Here is an 18972-nt window from a genome sequence, read left to right as displayed (position 1 = left end):
ACAGAACCAGCAGCACATGCTGGTTGGTTTGCTGTCCCCTCCTTCCCTGTCCCAATGGCCAGGACCGGTGCCATCCCCACTCTCACCCAGCTGCCGGCCTTCCCAGGAGGTGTCCTGCTGCCCCCCCACAACAGCGATGCGTAAGAAGAACGAGAAGACGTACCAGTTTACTCCTCTATACCAATAGAGCAGGAATCAGGACCCAGTGCTGCCCAAGACAGGAGGGAGGAAGGCAGACAGAGAGGGAAGGAGACATTAGAGAGGTTCTCAGAACAGACTGCGACTCTACGGAAGAAAACGGGGCTGCAACAACAGCCTGCTGTGAGGCCAACAAAGCACAGCGCCCTGTGGCCCTCCCCACCACGACACTTCCCTGTGGCAGAGCGCTGCCCACTGCCCCCGGGGCCAGCTGAGTCTCCTTTTTTTTGGTTCCCCTCCCTCGGCCAAAAGGGGAGCACAGCTTCTGGGGAGGCACAGGAGGCCTCTGTCCCATCAACTCTGCCACCGAGAGGCCGAAGTATGGAGAGGAGAAAGGAGGGGAAGGACAGAGACAAAAGGGTGAGGGAGGAGGAGAGAGAAGGTTCCCTCTGTGTCAGCCCCCCTTGCCCAGAGCTGCCTGCGGTCAGGTGCACAGTCCACAACCCCCCCAGGACCCTCAGTGCCTTGAACTTGATCCAAGAGCGCAGCAGGTCAGAGCCCCCAACGGGGCGGCCGTTACCTGGCAGGTAGACGTCTACCGGAGGGTCGGTCTCTGACTGCGTCAGGCTCCTGTGCTCGCTGCAGCTGCCGTCCTGCAGGACATCTTCAACCGAGGGTGGGCGGCTACCTAGAACCAGCCGAGAGCGCAGGCCCTCAGCCTCTGGAGCAGCTCTGCAGGGGCACGTGGCCAGGATGGGCTGAGATCTTCCAAACAAGGAAGCTCCCCGGGCCTCCCCAGAGGTCTCGGGAGAGCTGGTCAGACTGGCCCAGGTCACAGCGCCGAAGGGCAAACTCTGGTTTACGTGCAAACCCATGCCCCCAAGAAACACCCAGCATATCCCTCCCCCACCGTCCTCGTGCCCTCTGGATGCTGACTGAGCACCAGAGACCCATCCCAAAGACACAGGGCAAATCCTGGATACGGTCTCACCAGGACCACACTGGTGCACCCAGCCACCTACGCCCCCCGGCCCACCGTGTGGACAGCTCTACTTGTGTAGAGCTTACAGCAAGGAGAGATGCTTGCCAAATAAACCAGGGAGATCTGCTCATTTTGTTTCCCCACTTCCCAGGAGAGACCAGGGAAGTACCAGGGACCTGGTGAAACACAGAAGATCAGAGATGGGATTTCAGAGGCTGGATATTTCTGTACTCCTCTCTCCATTTCCCAGTTGTCCTCCATTCCCCAGCTGTTCTTATCCCACCGCAGCAGAGCTGGACACCAAGGTGAGGTCTGGCAGTTCCCAAGGCACAATGCACACTCACCCTGCTGCAGGGACGAGGCCTCCTCGATCTCTTCCCCTGCCACACTCTGTAAAGAGGAACCACACAGGTTACTTCTGCAGGCTGGAGGTCCTTGTTGTTCTTGTCTCCTGCTCTGGCGTTCTCCAGAGCTGCGCTTGGGGCCAGGACTTGTTTCTCAGAGGAACCAAGGGGCCACACATCAGTCCTGCGGCATCACGGGCCAGATCGGAGGGGGTTTACAGGCTTCTAAACCCTCCAGGTTCCATCCCTGCTGCAAACACTGCTGGGCTCCTCCAGGAAGCTGAGGGCAAGTTCAGCTCTGCCACAGCTGCCACCAAGTGGCTTCCCAACCCCTCAGCTCCCAAAGACACATTAGGAGCACACGGAGCAGTTATGTCCTCCCCTGCAGAGCCTCACAAGTAAAAAGGCAGCTGAGACTGTTGGCTCCGGGCTACTTGTGCTAAGAAGCTCATCTTTACCCCATCACTGAGGAAGCGATGGCCCTTCAAAAGGCACCTCCTATGTCCCAGAAGAAACTTTCCCCCCTAGAAGAGCTGTGGCTCAGAGCAGCTCCCCAGCAGAGCACAGACTTACTTCTGGAGAGCCGGTCTCTCTCAGGACCAGCTCACCCCCACTCAGGGCCGGCTGCGAGTCAGAGTCCTCGGAGAGCTTCTCTTCATCCTCCTCATGGATGGGGGATGAGGGAGACCGTAGTGTGCTGTGGCAAGAGAAAATCCATTTGGGAGGAGCTGCAGCGCTGCCAGCACCACGTGCTCTGGCAGCTTTGGTGCAGCGCACGGCCTAACAGTGATGGGACCCGTCCGATCCCCCTCCCCGGTGCGTGCAGCCACAAGCCCTCAGGGCCCGCAAGAGCAGCGGACCCCTCCGCCCCATACTGACCTATCTGGAGACTTGCTCCGCTTGCCCTTTTGGTGGCTGCTTTCCACCGCTGGTCGGCTCGCAGGCGGCATCCCGTCCACCACGCCAGAGTAGTTGATTTCGTCGTACAGGGGAGCTGACGGGATGGAGGGTGAGACAGAGCGAAGGCCATTCAGTGCTTCCAGCAAGGAAATGGGCTCGTAGCCTGGAGGGATGTTGTCAGAGCTCTGTGGGCGAGAAAGACAGAGGTAGGTTAAGAAATCCTCACCTGGATGGAAGCCCCCCTAGAAAGGAGAAGCCTCACAGCAGCCCAGCTCTGCACTCCCACACCACAGTCCCAGGCAGCCCATCCCCACAGCAACCTCTCCAGAGAGCCTCAGCCTCCTTCCCCTGCAACAGCTACACACTCCCCTTTGGGCTGTATGCTGATGATGCTCCAGGCAAGTTTCCAGAGCAATGTTTGAGAGATCGGTCATCTCAGAGAGCTGGAACAGTGGTGGGCACCCCACCCTGCTCTACTTTCAAGAGGTGGGCAAGGAAGGTGAGAAAGCAGGTTCCTAACTAAGCTGCTTTAAAATATGTTTGTATTTTTTCCTCCAAGAAGTTCCTCCAGTGGTTCAGAAACCCATTCAGCTCAATTAAGCACCCCACTTGTGCTTCCAGCCCTGGTACACATGCATTGTTCCACAGCACCACCAGGGTCACCGAGAGTCGAAAGAGAGGACCGCACCAGCTGAGAGCTGGACCTCGGAGCCTACACTGCCTCCACTCCCCCCACAGTCTTGGTTCTCTCAGCTGCTCATGCTGCCTCCCTGCAGTCACCTCTACTAAAAGGTCAGAACCACTGACCCTGTAAGGGAGAGAGGCAAAATCCCCATTGCCTCTGTACCTCTAAGCTGCCAGTCAAAGGGACTCTTGCAAAGCCATTAAACCAACACCAGTTTAACTCCAAAAATCCTCCTGATAATAAAGATCCCGTGGACTGGGAGACAAACAGCATTTATGCCGCAATCGGCAGCTCAGCCCAGACCACTGCAAACAAAGAGGCAAGACTGCCACCGTCCATGCTTAACCTAAATAGAGCTGCTTCAACCCTTTCTCCTCAGGGAGGTGGTTCTATGTTGTACCTACAAAGGCGTGTTGCTGCGGAGCCTGGACATGAACTCCTGTAACTTCTCTGAGCCTGATCTCCCAATGACGCAGCCGCTGGTGAGCCTGCCCAGCAACCCGTCCCAACACAGCCGTTAGTTTGGAGTGAGCTGATTGCTGAACTGACTCACTTGTCACAGGAGGAGTGAGATCTGACAGGGAGGAAAGAACAAGCAGCATCTGGGGTCAAACATTAACCCACATCCCTTAAGTATTGCTTTTGTGCAAGTTCGGAGCTTGCACTGAAGACCACAGCTGGTGATTGCAAGATAACCAAGTCAGCTGGACCAGAAAAGTGTTCACCGCTGCTGCCACCTGTAGGCGATGGGGCCAAAAGCCATCTCCATGAAAAACCATTTAGTTTCCAGCTCGGAGGTGCTGTTTTTGTGGACAGTAAGGTCAAGGAGAAAAACCCCTCCAGCTCGTGTTTCAGACATTCTCTCCTGCCTGTTGAGACCAAGGCTGGAGGGTTCAAAGGCTGCTCATTTCGGTTCGCTGCGGTGAAAGCTTAGCTCAGAGGCTGGAGAAGGATTTCTCAGCCAATGGCTACAACACTCAAAGAGGCACAAATAGACCCTTCCTGGCCTGGAAGCCTCCCTCGCCTTTCCCCTTCCTGGCTCCTCATCGCCCACAGCTGCCACTCATGCTGTTCTCATCATGGTGTTCCAGTTACACACTCTCACACAGCGTGGAGAATCCCCAACAAAACAAGCGCCATCCTTCCCATCTCTGTAAAAGCAGAGCAGCCCATTGCAGCCAGCATTCCTGAGTGCCAGACCTGGTCCATCTGTGCCTATTTGTCCACCTCTAGGTCCCAGCACCGGGGTGGAAACCACAACAAGATGTGCCGACACCAAACTGCTGAGGAGATGAGACAAGCGCAAGGAAGCTTTGGGGTGAGCCAAGGGGACAGCAGCTTGCCCACAGTCCTACAAAGCTACAAAAAACATTTTGGCCAGCAACTATAAAGCATCCAGGCTCGGGACCTGGGGACAGTCCCTGAGAGTGAGCATCAGACTCACTTCCATCTTGCTTATTCCTCCGCAGGCGAACCATCGAGGTCTGTGATCGCCCGTGCAGGGTGTGAGTGTCTCACCGCTAACGTGGGGGCAGGACGTGGGGTGTTGCAGCCCGTGCAGGGGCACCAGTCAAACCCAGCGTGTTCGCAAGCCCTCGCGTGTGTAACGCTTCCACGTGCTAGTGATGCCGCTGACAGAGAATTGCCGTAGAGTCAAATACAACCAAGTGCACTTACTGTTTCCCTTTTAGGTTTCCTGCCGGGCAGGGAGACAGTGCTCACTTTAAGGGGCTTAAAGGGACACTGTCAAAAGAAAACCAGATTTTAAAGAAGCTGTTTCTTGACATTAGTGGCACGGAGAAGCACACGCCATCTCCTCACCTCACTCCAGGTAACAGCACCTGCTTCCTCCACACACCACCCTCTGCTTCACAACAGCCCTGGGCGTTTCTCCCCTGCCCCATTTCTTAGCCCCGGCTGAAGGCAGCAGGGCTACAACGCTGCAGAGGACAGATGGATAAAACCAGGCTTTTTCTGTGACAGTATCTTTCTGTTCCCAGGAAAGCCTGGAAGATGATCTAGATGCAGATCTCCCTCTCCTCACTCTGATCTCATGTGTCTCTCAACAGCACTGCTCAGGCAACGAGCTGCTGCCCTCCCCACACCAGGAACATGCAACCAGGCCCTGAGGCCACCAGCACTGCACCTTCCATCCCAGGCTCCCTCAGCTGTGGGCTGAGACCTCGATCACTCAGGGAGCCTGGCACAAAGAGCCTTTCTGCTACCACGCCTGGAATCCCAATGCCAAGGATTTTTCATCAGAGCGTGCTGCTGCACAGACCCCAAGAAACCTTCTATGACTGAGGTTTCTGTGGATTTGTTTCTTCCAAAAGACAGGAGGGCACTTGGCTAAAATCAGTCACGTTACTAAACCAGTGGGGTTGACAACTGAGGCTGCACAGCTCAGGAAGACCTCACTCTGAGGCCTGAAAGCTCCTCCCGACGTCCCAGGGACAGCAGCCATCAGGCTGAACAACTTGCGCACGTGCAAGCTGCCTGCTCAGTCTGAGACCAGCGCCCAGGCTTTGTACGTGGGACTGTGAGGTACTTACAGAGTGCTCATCGTGGTCCACACTCTGTGCCAAGACAGGGCTGAACGACACCGGCGACAGAGCCCCTGGCTTCTTCCTCACGGCCCGGATCTGCAGCAGGGCCCGGAAGGCTAGGAGAGAACAGGGGGCAGGTGAGCACACTGCCGATGAGGGCCAGGCCGTGTCAGACACGTGCCAGAGCTGCTCAGCTTGCTGCAGACACACCGCTGGCAGCGGGGAGCTCCCCATGTGCTGGGGAGCCTGGCCATGGAGCGCACCAAAGCCAAGCACTGTGGTCAGGCTTCTAATCCATTGATCTAGACAGGGAAGAGACCTGTCGGATGAAAACGTCATGGCACACGCAGCGCTTGTGGGGAACAGGCACTGTCCGCCCCAGTACAGTCACGTACAGAGGGGCGTCAGGCCTAGAATGGTCTTACACAGTAGGAGAAACACACGTGTGGCCTTGGGCAGTGCACCACAAGCTACAGGATGGGAGAAGGCTCTTGCAAAACCACTCTGAGTTCATTCAGACCCCATAAGCCTCAGTCCTGGAGTCCAGCAGGTGCTGGAAGCATCCCGCCCACCGTCAGCCGCCCACCCGTCAGCACTCTCACGGCAGTGAGAGGCTCTGCAAGAGCCGAAAACCCAGCCAGAGGGTTACACCACAGCTTTGATCTCCACTCCTTGCCCACAGCCCCATTTTCTATCTGCAGATCTTGAACACTGTTAGTTCCTCTGTGCCAAGGGCGCATACAAATGAGCCAGACATCTGTTCCCATGCCGCTGTGTGCTCTTGCATAAGGAAAAGCCCAGGCATTTCCTCAGTTCTTGTGGCACCCAGCTGCTTGCAGGATCAGCCTAGAGCCAGAGGACAGAGGTGCACACCTCTCCTTGCTGCCTCTGCACTCGCCAGAAGCAGGTTCCCAGGAAGTCTGACACGGGGGCACTTTCCAAACAAACCCAACTGCCTCCCCTGCGGCATGCAGATGAGATAATGCTGTTCCTGTGTTTAAGTTGTGCTACTTATAGAAAAAAACGTCTGGCACTTCCTCTGATAAGATCTTGCTTTTGGTTACTGTATCTTTGCCAAGTTTGAACTGTTGAGACTTAATTTCTCAGGCCAAATGTCTGTCTTAGGCTCTCTTTTCTTTTCCTGAGAAGTATCAATTAGAAACAATCAAATACCTCAGAGACCAAGCACAGGGTAAAACTCATGATCTGTCTATTCCAGCAAAACCACAGGCATTTTCTTGAGAGACTCTTACGCCTCTGTGTTTTTTACAAACGACATGGAATTCAGCAAACATTGCCGGAGTGTCAGAACAGTATTTCATTTTTTACATCTTTTGGGAGCTGAGCAAGGCAGGGGTTAAGCAGATCCTCCCAATTCTCCTGAAGTATACAAAATACACTGCTGTACTGACTTAACAGGGGAGGGAGAAAGATGCCCTTGGCTCCTGGGCCCATACTCACGCAGCCTGCAGATGGGGCAGTTGTTGGCCTGGTAGCGCAGGGTGTCAGCGCAGGAATTGCACAGGCAGAGGTGCCGGCAGGGCAGAATGAGGGTGTCACGGAGGTCAGACAGGCAAACCACGCACTCGTTGCTGTTGTCGCTGTTCTCGTCGTCTGAAGGCTGCAAGGAGAGGCGAGCTGTTGGCGTCTGAGTGGTAAAGGCCACGCAGAACCGCCCAGTCTGTGAGAGAGCTGGCATCCTCCTTCTGCAGCTCTCAGCAGGGGTTTCTCACGGAGAACCAGCTCGGACCCACACAGTTCTGCTGGGGGCGTAGGGAGGGCAGGCTTTTGCTTTCCCATTCAAACAGTTTACTAATTATACCAGGAAGAACAGAAATGGCCCCAGGCCACTTGTCTGATGGGCCACAAATGTGTGATTTCCAGATCAACAGAACCATCATAAAGCCCCGGAGGACCCAGAAAGAAGCCTTCGGTCCTCTTAAACAGATCCTGTGCAAGAAAAATCTTTGAAAAGACTTCTCCCTCTTGCCTCTTCAGGTACCTGCTGGTATAGGCAGATAGAGATGACAGGATGCTTTGGGCAGGACATGGCATTGCTTGGAGAGGAAATCCTGCTTGTCCTGCTCTGTGACTACTCCTCTGTTTGCAAATCACACACTACACACACCAGCGCTGTCTGAGGCCAGCACTTGGTAAAGCAGCCCAGGTGGCAGCAAAGGGCAGCACTACCTAAGGCTAAAGCAAGCATAAAGCAGTCACATAACCTGCACGGGGCTGTGCAGCAAGGCAGGATCCAGCAGAAGCTCCTGGCTGAAGATGGGCAATGCTTCTGGTTACAGCTTTACCCACCCAAACAGAAGAACACAAAAGAGCCGCAGGAGCAAAGCACAGATACCAGGCACAACTGCCTTGACTGCAGAGAGGCAGCAACATAGGCCCATGGCTGCCTCTACAAGCCCTAAAAATCAGCCCTCTGAAAGACCCATGGGGCATGGATGTCCTTCTCTCCCACCAATCCAAGCCCCAGGGAACATCCTCAAGAGTGTCACACCATCTAAGATTATCTCAGCACAAGTGCAGTGACTGTTCAGGCCTTACAACCGTGAGCATATGTCATCCTTGGGCTTCTTTAGTGCCTGCAGGAACGACACAGACTTCCCAGTCGTTCTGGAAGCACCTCCACGTTGCCCTGCCAAGCCCCACAGTTAAGCTCAGAAGTGGAAGGTGCAGGCTGGAAACCCACAGCTCAGGAGCCTCCTGAGCACCTTTACCTTGGTCTCTTGGTTGTTTTTGTTCTCGATGCCATAGATCTCCTGAAGCAGATAGCTCACCCGGTCAACCTAGGAAAGAAAACAACAGTTGGTCACCTCCCCTCCCTGTGTCACTCCCACAACAGCCAGCTCCCGTATAGCTACAAGAAAATATTAATAGAATATTGCAAGGGACAGCTGGGAGAATGAGTCTCTTCTTCCTGAAGAAGTGGTGCTCACCCTGTCTGATCTGAGCAGGGAGCCCAACTGGCCACTTTCGTCACTATCAAAATCATCCTAAACCCAAATATTCTGCTTGTCTCAGAGGTCAAGAGGGAACATGCACCCATAACTCAAATAAACCAGAGGCAATCAGCCTTCCACTGACTTTTCCTTCTGTGAAGTACTGCTTAACTTTAACCAAGGTGAACTTCCACTCATGTCTGTAAGCTCGGCAGAGATGCTGTGCCAACAGCTCAGTACTGACACATCGATGGCTGCACATCGCTTCCCTGTTCATCATCCAGGAGCACAAGGCCAAGCTACTACGCTGAAGTGGCTGCAAGGTATGAGGACTGACAGATCTCATGAAGAAGGGAAGGAAACACTTTCCTGCCATCTCCAGTAACTGCACACTTGACACCCTGTGCAGTGAAACCAAGTCACTGGGAACCCTGTGCTTCGACAGCTCGTAAGTCCCGGGGCTTTCGGTACTTCCATGTGCAACTGGCCTCTCTCTTCTCCTTTTGTCAAGCCAGGTGCTCAGAAGAGCAACAGCTTTGCCATGGGATTTCAAAGCTGCAGAAGATGTGACGGTGCCAAGACGGGGGCAGGAACTAGCTACAACCAGCCCATCTGTGGTTTAGAAATGCTCTGAGCTGAGACATGGAAGCTTTAACAAACTAATTCCAGAGTCTCCCGTTTCACTCAGCGTGCAGCTTACAGACAATCTGTTCTAGGCCTGCATTTCACGGCAATGAGGTCAGCCCTTGGACCGATGAGCAAAATCCTCTGCAGCGGCTCACAACTCACCCAGGAAGTTTGGGAACGATTATGTAGATGTCCTTTCATGACTTGACATTTCAAAGAGAGTCTTGTTACAGCATTCTGACTCCTTGGAGGATCGTGATGAGTGACAGCAAATACAGAAGTGGTCAGCTCAAAGCAAAGAAGTCAGGAAGGAAGAGACCAAAGCCTCTGCAGGAGTCTGTGTTTGTTTTAACTGCTTTCCTCTAAAAATCCTGAGAGGCTCGTGCCCCAGGGGTGAGCAGTGCAACATGGCTCTTACTAAAAAGATCTCTAGGTTTCAAAAGAGTAGGAGTAAATAAAAAGGAGAAGGTGATTGTACACAATGCAGTGCTTCACCTTCACACTTCTCCAACCCATCCCCTACGGCGTCATCCCTCCAAACACTTCTGTTGCTATCTACAGCCTCAGCTGATGCACACAGGAGCCACTGGCCAAGTCCAGGTCATGTTTTTCTGCTGATCCATCTGTTTGCATTCATCCAGGCTGAATTTCTTTGAACAGGTTGGTACATACATTATAACCGATCTCAGCTGAGAGAACAAAGCAGTTCAGCTCATTAGCTGCTGCTGCTTCCTGCTCCCAAAGAGCTTCAGAGACTGATGCACACAAAAGGTACCCGGCAATCCTGGCGACGGCAAGGAGGGGAAGGCAAAAGAAAAGTAGTGATGGGGAAGAATGTACAACGTTATGTATACTCTATACCTCTGCTCTATGCTCTTATGGGTGCAGATGCTATCTCAGTGTCAGTGGTACTGTGTGCTCTTCTAGCAAGACCTTCCTTCTATTTTAAAAGCCATAAGAGAGAATATATAAGCATTACATTTCACAAACTGCCAATAAAAGAAAAAAAAGAAAAAAGTACCCACAACCAAATGCCAGGTGGGAAAGTGACACACTCTGCCAGCAAAGACAGAGAAGCACACTGTGTCAGTGCAGGAGTCAGTTAACCCTACTGCGGCGGGGTGGGAACTTCCCCAGAGAACGCTTCCAGCAAGGCAGCCCTCTGTCTGCAGAGTGCAGAGCGCTAAATGGAGAACGGTACACATTGCGTCAGTGTGCACAGGAACCCAACGCTGACTCAGAGCAGTCTGTCTTAAAAAAAAAAAATCTTCCTCCCCACGAAAAATCCCACAAACAAGATAAACGAGCAGCTTTTCATCAGCTCACAAATGCTCTTTTCTGACCAGAAGAATATGTGAAAAAGAGGCACCGCTGGCATCACGCTGCTCTGCTGTAGCGCAGCGCACAGGCTCTCCCTTCAAGAGGCATGGCTCTTGTGGACGCTCCCATTACAAACCTGCCTCTGCACGCTCAACAGACTTCCTTCTGAAACAGTCTCTGTCTGGCTCTGTTAAAAATACTTGTGGGACCCAGATCGATGGACTAGCCAGGAGATCACGCTGAGACACAGCCAGGTTAAGCACCAAGAAGGAAGGGAAGGGAGTGCAGGTCTGTCTGGGACACAGCGGGCTCAGAACAGACATCAGGCTGGAGCAGCAAGTAACTCACCAGTAGCACAGGGCTAAAGCTCTGGAAGCAAGAAACACTGCTGTCAGTAGGCATGAGTGAGTCTGCAGGACAGGCCATGAGTCTCTGCAGGTAGTGAATTACCAAACGCGATTTAGATATGATTAACTGACACTTTTTTCTGACTTGGGGACTGGAAGCAACATCTTAGAGCAAACAGTGTCTAATCAAGGCATTTAATGACTTTCTTCATAGCAAAAGACTTTTTAATTCTGATCAGAAAGCCTTAGCTATCAATCACGAGCAGCTCAAGCACATTTCAAAGAGAAACACAACGCACATCTAAAGGTGAAGGGATTGAACAACAAAATCTCACTTCTTTCTCCAACACATTTCAAGCTCATCCTTGCAGCAAGATCACTACCAGATTTCCTTTCAGAAGCTGGAACTCATGGCAATCTTAGCAGTTTGCAGTTGCTTACATAAGTTGCTTATATATTTCTCTCGATGCAAGACTGGAGGCAATTTCAATCCTGATAAGGCACTACACAGTTTCCACGCATCGCACCGAACTGGCACAGGCTAAGAAAGGGCTACAAATCCCTGACATTTCCTCATTTGCCAGTCGCCCTTCTTCCCTTTCCCTTGTAACACGTGCAGTCCGGTACACAGGCGGCACCTTCTAAGCAAGACGATGTCTGTGCCTGCTCGAGAACCAGGGTACTTGCATGGGGATAGGCAAGATGAGCCAAAAGGTCTCAGTCCCTGCCACTGCTCCAAAGATACCATGAGCACAACAAGGAAGTTGGCTCAGGGAGGAGATGATCCTCTGACACCTTAAAGCACTCATATGGAAAGCTAACAGTTTTCAGCCAGTCCCACGCTGCCGTATTTGTTCTCCCAACACACATGTGGCTGTGCAACAACAAACCCAATGCTGCTGGCAGCTCACTGCCTTTGCTTGTGATAACTCAGCTAATGAGGCGAGACCTCAGGCTCTCGCTTGAATTAACACTAACAGGTCCAGTTGGGCACCTATGGGCCACCTGCCAGTGTCTCTAACCAAGCACCCGACAGGAAACAGGTACTTACGATCTGCTTCTGTTTTAACGGTTTCACGGAAAAACTGCCATCAACATGCTAGTAGGGAAAAAAAAGGAAAAGCATTAGTTAGCTGAAGTGTACAAATCAAAACAGACCTATGAGCAGAGTTGGTGTCTGATAGTGGAGGGTGGTATAAAGTTTAACCAGGACATTCTACAGGGCAACCATTCCCTGCAGAGTCAGGGGAACAGGGTGTCCAGTCTGCTCCAGGGAAGAACTAGAAGGACTTGTCTCAAGTTAAACCTGGCTGAAGTGGGTCAGAGCACACACAAAAATCCCTTGGCACGTTGGATGCCTTCGGGTTGCAAACAGCCCAGCTGGGAGTAAACACTTCTTCAGCCAGTCTGGCAAGACTTGGTAGGGGCTACCTGTTAACACCCTAAATAACACCCAGTTTCAGAGCCACTCTTGGGGCCAGACTGCCATGAGGCTGAGAACAAGGCTTGTCCACTGGATGGAGTCAGACACACGCCACATGTGCTCCACAAGGCCACCTTTGGAGCCCTGGTGACCGCCTCAAGCATTTAATTTGCTCAGCGGCAGCAGGCACAGCTGGAACAATTCTGTATGTGCCTGGTGTCGGCACTAGTGATAGGAGCAGCATGCTCTTTCTTTTTTCTCCATCACCCACAAGGGCCAACTACACTGAATGAAACCAACTCTCCTGACACAGACCAGAGAGGAGGAAAGAAGAACTCGGGGGAAACTCCAGCAGGTCCTGCTGCTGTGAACAGCTGCAGATGTGCACCTGCTTGCTGAAGGAGCTTCAGAAGGAAGGGGCGACAACACCGCGCCAAAAGGCAAACCAGCCCAGAACTACCTACAGAGCCAGCGCTCAGAACAGCCTTTCTAACACAGGAAAGCTCATTCTCTTCACATAAAAAGTCCAACAAAAAAGTAACCCAGAACACTTCAGAGCATCTTCCAGCCACAGGGCGTCCTCAGGACTGACCATGTTTCCCGTGCCCTCTGATTCAGCTTGTCGCAATCCACACTATCCACAACTTGCTCAGGGATGGGGCAGGAAACGAGCAGATTGCGAAACAGAAGTCAGTCACATGCCAGCCTGGAACTCGGGAATCTGTAACAGCACAGCATTGACACTGCTCCCCTCCACACGCCCAGCTCTGCTCCAGCACCTCTTGCCTCAGTGTAGCGTGTCACTCGAAGCATCACTTGCCCAGGATACATGTCTGCAGTATTCCAACAGCCGGACACAACACGGTGCAGTTACAGGTCTTGCAACTGTTTCCAAGGTCCAGTTATCAGGGGAAGAGATTCTGTTATCAAGGCTTGTGCGTACAGATTGGCTTACCATGTAGGCAGCCATCAGCTACGTCAAATATGTCACCGAAAAGTAGTGGAGCTCAAAGTCTTTATGCAGGATGTATCCTAATTCTTTAAAAGAGCCTGGTCCTACACGTAAACTGAAGGCAAACAATGCTGCAACAGGGTCTGGACACAGCAGATCCGGTTCTGCAAAGAGATCGCGAGGCCCTGGAAAACTGCAGGGTAGAAGCCAAGGTCCCCACCTTCCCCCTCAAATCTCACAGCACTGAGGCACGCCCTCTCCTCACACACAGGAAACACCAGCTGGGTGACCAGCTCAGGTACAAACGATAATCACAGACTTAGTACAGGAATTATCTGTACTACGAGAGCACTCGGGAGCCCCAGGTGCAGGCCAGGACTCCATTGTGCTCAGCGTTATATAAATACAAACTAATGACCCATGGAAACATTTACATACACAAAGACAGGGACAGAAGGAAAAAAGAACTCATTTACCTTTTCAAATGCAGCCAGAAGAACATGGGCATGACCTGTCACCTCAACCACCACTGCAAAAAGAGAAAGACAGTCCTGGTTCAACCTTGAAAACTGCACACGCATAAAACTACAATGAGCTGAATTTTAATCCATTCAAAATTTCTAAACTGATGTCTGTTCTATTCTCATCTCCTCTTGCAATTTAAAACTTTCTTATGCTCTCATCAGGTTGGTTCATCTCATTCTTCTGAGTAAGAAGAGCAAGAACAAAACCCTGCTGGGCTCTGTGGTGGGCCCTACACAGACACACCTTCTTTATCATGGGTGCTTCAAACTATCTCACTTTGTTTTCAGAGTTTGAAAAAGGAAAGTAAAACAAAGCACCCAGTGGGATTCTGCCCTCATTTCCAATTCCTGCTTTTAATTACCTGAATTTATCACAGACATTAATAAATCCATCTGGTTTAGCAGCATTTGACGGCACTTGCAGCCCTGGTAGTTATCACTGTATTTCACACTAATCTGACAGACTTATAAAAACATGTACTTCTTCTACCAATTTTGGACACTGCAACATCTCTGTCCAGTTCTCTGATTCTTTCCCCAAATACAAACATCACGTCTTTCCTGTTCCAAACTCGAGGCTTCCCTTTTAATGCAATAGCACTGAAAAGGGGCTCTCAGAGGTTTCTGTACCGCGTTCACAGCTCACTCAGCAAATGCAGAACACAGAAGCCGAGGTACAATCCCAGTCTCTCTGGCTCAAGACTCTAAATCTCTGTTTAGCTCCAACTGGTTGGACCCTTTTGGTTAATTACATTCAGACTCATCATACGGAAATGGGAGACAAAGGCCATGGAGGAGTCACTGAGGGGAGGATGATCGAGGAGTCCCCGGGCTGTGCTTGGCACGTGCAGAAGAGCTGGCAGACATTGCTACCAGCTCCGTGCCAGAAAGTTACCAGCTGAAGGGAGCAACTCTGCTAAATGAGAGAGGAGCTCAACAGCTTCCTTTGGGCTTCTACAACAGCAGAGACAACAAGAAGAACCATTCACCAGGCTATGGCATAAAGATCATGTTCAGAAACAGCAGTATGTGTGAGAAGAAAAGGACTGAAACTGGGAATTCATCTACTCGCTGTCCCCACTGCCAGCCAAGAGCAAGGCTGTCCAAGGCCATCCTGTAAGTGAAATTAAATTCAGGTCCCTCCCTGTAGTTTGAATAACCACACAAGAGACAACAGGCATTGCTTCCCCTCATACCCTGCGTGGCATTCAAGCAGCACGTACAGCTGGAGCTGCGCGATCCGTTCTGTGCGGCACGTTCCCTGCCCAACAGGCTGCGGTACCTTTCCCCGAGAGCAGCCCCGCTGGCAGGAACGGGAGAGGCCCAACACTGCAAGCTCACACTCCTCCAGGCACACAAACATCTCCTGGGAGGATTCAGTCCAAACCCAACACCTCGCTGACTGCTATTTTAATTTGCCATTCAATTTTGTTTAACACAAGCGGTTACAGGCCAGCTGTAATTTTCCAGGTGCACTAAACACGCAAGGCCAGCTCCTTCCAGTCCCAACAGTTAAAAAAGAACCAAAATACACAACAACTTCCTCAAATCTCACTCAAGTGTCACATATTTTTGCGCTGATATTCTTTCCAGGAGAGGATTTAAAAGCAATTGCCTTTCTAGGTTATTAAAATAGATGACTGTACACTATTGGCTAAGACTGGGCATGATATCTGCATAAATGTATGCTTCCCATGCTGCCTCCTGTTCCATTTTTGGTCTTTCTAGGCCTGCCCAACATTAGAAAGTACAAATACCTTGCCAAAAGCTCCATACACAGAGGAAGGTGTTTCATATTCATGGCCAAGAAATACACTTATATGTCAATTTTACTAACAATGCCTGAAATAACTTGCAATATACGCACTTTAGAAGCAATTTCCTTTACGTTGCACTGTCTTTAGTTTGTCCCACTTTAAATTGGTTCACCCAATTCTATTTCGCTCTGCTTGGAGGACTGTAAAATAACGCAATGAGTTTCTGCGCGCTTTCACAACTACAACATAAGCAACTGAGCAAGTGACTGTGCTAAACGATGCAACACACTTTAAAAATCATCAGTGATATTATTTCTCATCCAAGGGTATATTCTTTTATTCTAACCGTTCAGCACCTTCGAGACAAAGCAAGAAAATTTAAACTGCTAAATGAAGCTGTATTTGGTTGAACGGTGGCCTGAGCATTTTAGAGTCATTTGTTTTTCTCCGAGCACTTCTAGGGGAAGTTCACTACACAGCTGTAGCTTTTATGAAGACGACTTCGCTCTCAAACAGTGGGAAACAACCAACTCCCTCCTTGCCTCATGAACTGTAAATGCAAAACCCAAAGAGAAAGGAAGTAATTTGCTCCAATTTGGGCCTGGCATTGGTGGAAGAGCCAGGAGTTCTCATGAACACTATTCCAACACTAAACACCTGGCGTTTTTGCTGTAAGAAATGGAGGCTATTTTTAAAAGCATGTTTTTATGTAAGAACCCGTGGTTAGCTGGGCGCTTTTAACACAGGGAAATTAAGGTGAACTCCTGAAATATTTTTTATTCTGGAAAGGCTCCTCAAGTCTTTGCTGCAAGTCAAACGTTTTTCATCGTTGCAGAAGGAGCCTTGCCCCGAAGGAGTCACATCACCTCAAAGAGAGGAGAAGACGAGCGAGGGAGCACCCGGCCCTGCTTACCGTCCCCTTCATCCACCACCGCTCGGATGACCACAGGGAACACGCCACGATCCAAGTCGAAGTTCAGCTGAGGGAAAGAAACGAGATGAGGTTAGACAATTCACACCAGGCTCGCCTGAAGGCAACGCTCGAAATAGCCTTAACACCGGCAGAACGAAGGGCCCTCCTGATGGGCTCCCAGTCCCTGGTCTCAAAAGGGCGCGACAGAGCAGGATTTAAAATTCAGGCACCAACTTTCAAACTGGAATAATTATGATGTATATACATTGATGTGGCACGGCGCAGCAGCCATGCCTAGCAAAGCAAAGGATCTCCATTTGAATTTGATGCGGTATTTAATCCTCGCTAATTCTAAATGTCTCCCAAGTGATTTGTGGTAGGATGAGTTTCTCAAAAAAGTCTGTTGCCACACGTTTGCTGGTGTACGGTAGGATACACTGGTTCTAACAGGGCGGTACATATTATGCACCCTACACCCCAAAAGAAACCTTGACTCTCGTATGAAGTTCTTGAAGACAGAGAAGAAAATCTGTAAAACTTCAAGCTCACATAACACTTTAAGGAAAGACAGGGCTAATTTCCATCTCCTGGCACGTTACTAAATTCAGGTCCTTGACCTTCTGATCAGTGGGAGTGAAAATTTAAGATCTCACTTGAGTACAAATTAAACAGATTCAATTTCTTCCTTTGTCCTGTACTTCATCAAAGCACTTCAAAAGCGCCATGATATCTTACAAATTCAAGAAAAATGCAACTTTACAAACACTGTCCTACGCCAGGAATGGAAGTGGCTCCGAGACAGGATTTCTGGTGGGTTTTGTTAATTACTGACTTGGGCTTTTTGTCTTATCTCTTGCCAAGAAGGAAAAACATGTCACTTCACCAAGGTGCTCCAGGTAGTCTGTTTTCAGTTTTCCAGTGACAACTGAGACCCAATTCGAAGCGCTGCAGCACGGCCCACTGTTTTGGGGCTTTCCTTATTTCCCTGCAGCCCCAACATTATTTACAGCATGATTTTCTCCATTCAGTCCCTCAAAAGATAAAACTATACAGGCTGCAGGCCTTTGGGGCCACTCAGCTTCTGCAGCACATTCTAGAAGCAGCCCTTAGCTGCTCAACATTGCTTTACAAACGCACACACATCTGTTCAAATACTCCCAGTTCCAAAGAGAAAGCAGGTGCTGAAAGATATTATGACCTCGCTAGTCTTCAGACCTGAGGAATATTGATTTTCATTCTCTGTATGGTGGTTTTACTTTTTTTTTTCTCCTTTAAACTACTCTTACCAAACCAGCAGAGTAACAGAGTGAACACAAAAAAATTTCATTTAACGTCTCAGTATTTGTTATAGAAGAGACTCATTGAGCCACTATTTCCCAGCTTGCATTTTTGAACCACTACGACGTGTCACAGAGGGAAAATTCTTCGAGGACAATCAATTAAAATTGCTGAAAGAAGCTCATGGTTTTGCTTTGCTTCCTGCTCTGATTTATTACCGTACAACAACAGTTACTATTTGTCCATTTGAAGGGAAAGTCACATCACAGAATTGCGGTTGCTTTACGAAACCAACTTCTGCGCTCTCAAACAAAAGGATTCTTTAAGGGTTCATTTCACATTCATTTTTAGGCACCTGAAACAACTGTCTCAGCACAAGCCACACGCTGTAAGTGGCAAGCAAACCAGTATATCACAGAGACAAAGTAAACTCTTAAAAAACTTTCCACATAACAAACCCCAAATAACATTATTTTCCTGGCTGTTGGCCAGCCAAGAACTACACGGTATGCGTATGGGCGAAAATATGAAGTAAGTCTGGGTTTTTTGGACAACACCAGTAACAAAGCTGGAAGGTAAATGTGAAGCATGTGATCGTACGCAGCTGAGCAATAACACTCTGCCAGCTGTCTCAGGTAAAAGTGCTGCATTTTGGTGGCCAGTTAAGAAGATTTAGCCATGTGTATTTAACTGGGTTTGAGAGGATAAAGGCTGACAGGTGGCCAAAACGGGAGAAGAAACTCTTCTGAATCACAATGCTTCTCCCACATTTTCTCTACAACCAGAGCTCAAACAAACAGCAATGAAAAAAGAGGAGACAGAGGATGCAGCAGAACCAAGCAGAGAGACCCTCAACTTTACTTTTCTGCAGCGTCTCTCCCTTTAGCTGTCAAAGAGACACGACTTTAGTACTTGAGTTAAAACCTTGCTGGCAGGAACAAAAGTAAAAATTAAGCCTCTTGATTCTTTACGAGGAAAGGGATCTGAGCTCCTACTTTCCAGCTCTCTCAGACAACAGAAGGGATTGAAAAGCAGCTCTTCCAGGCTTTTGTAGGCTGAACTTGTGAAATCACATATTGGCAGAGAAGACAAGACATCAGGAGACCAGACTCTGCAGGCTCCTGGTAACCACCATGGCATTTGTTAAGGCACGGGACTGATCATAGTTATAACTGTAACTCCAAGACAATAGCTATTCAATCTTTTCAAAATACATGAAAGACTACTTTTTTCCCCTTTTTTTTAAATTTTTCCCTTCTCTTTCCTTTGTTTTTAGGTAGTT

General features: G+C 50.0%; 1 protein-coding gene across 1 annotated transcript in view; it reads right to left on the bottom strand.

The window, feature by feature from the left end:
* Positions 1-167: 167 nt before the first annotated feature.
* The window catches only part of MGRN1 (mahogunin ring finger 1, E3 ubiquitin protein ligase), a 39520-nt gene continuing 20715 nt past the window's right edge, over positions 168-18972 (bottom strand). Inside the window, exons 5-16 of the mRNA XM_009872174.1 lie at positions 16413-16479; positions 13695-13747; positions 11895-11942; positions 8328-8396; positions 7057-7216; positions 5602-5711; positions 4727-4792; positions 2344-2549; positions 2038-2161; positions 1465-1510; positions 719-826; positions 168-208 (exon numbers count right to left, since the gene is read on the bottom strand). Coding sequence (XP_009870476.1) covers positions 168-208; positions 719-826; positions 1465-1510; positions 2038-2161; positions 2344-2549; positions 4727-4792; positions 5602-5711; positions 7057-7216; positions 8328-8396; positions 11895-11942; positions 13695-13747; positions 16413-16479 — 1098 coding nt within the window. The remainder of the gene's footprint in view (positions 209-718; positions 827-1464; positions 1511-2037; positions 2162-2343; positions 2550-4726; positions 4793-5601; positions 5712-7056; positions 7217-8327; positions 8397-11894; positions 11943-13694; positions 13748-16412; positions 16480-18972) is intronic.

This window comes from Apaloderma vittatum, unplaced genomic scaffold, assembly GCF_000703405.1.
Source record: "Apaloderma vittatum isolate BGI_N311 unplaced genomic scaffold, ASM70340v1 scaffold36200, whole genome shotgun sequence".
In the NCBI taxonomy this organism is placed as follows: Eukaryota; Metazoa; Chordata; class Aves; order Trogoniformes; family Trogonidae; genus Apaloderma; species Apaloderma vittatum.
Note: the sequence above shows the minus strand (reverse complement) of the source record. Positions and strands in the feature narration are given on the sequence as shown.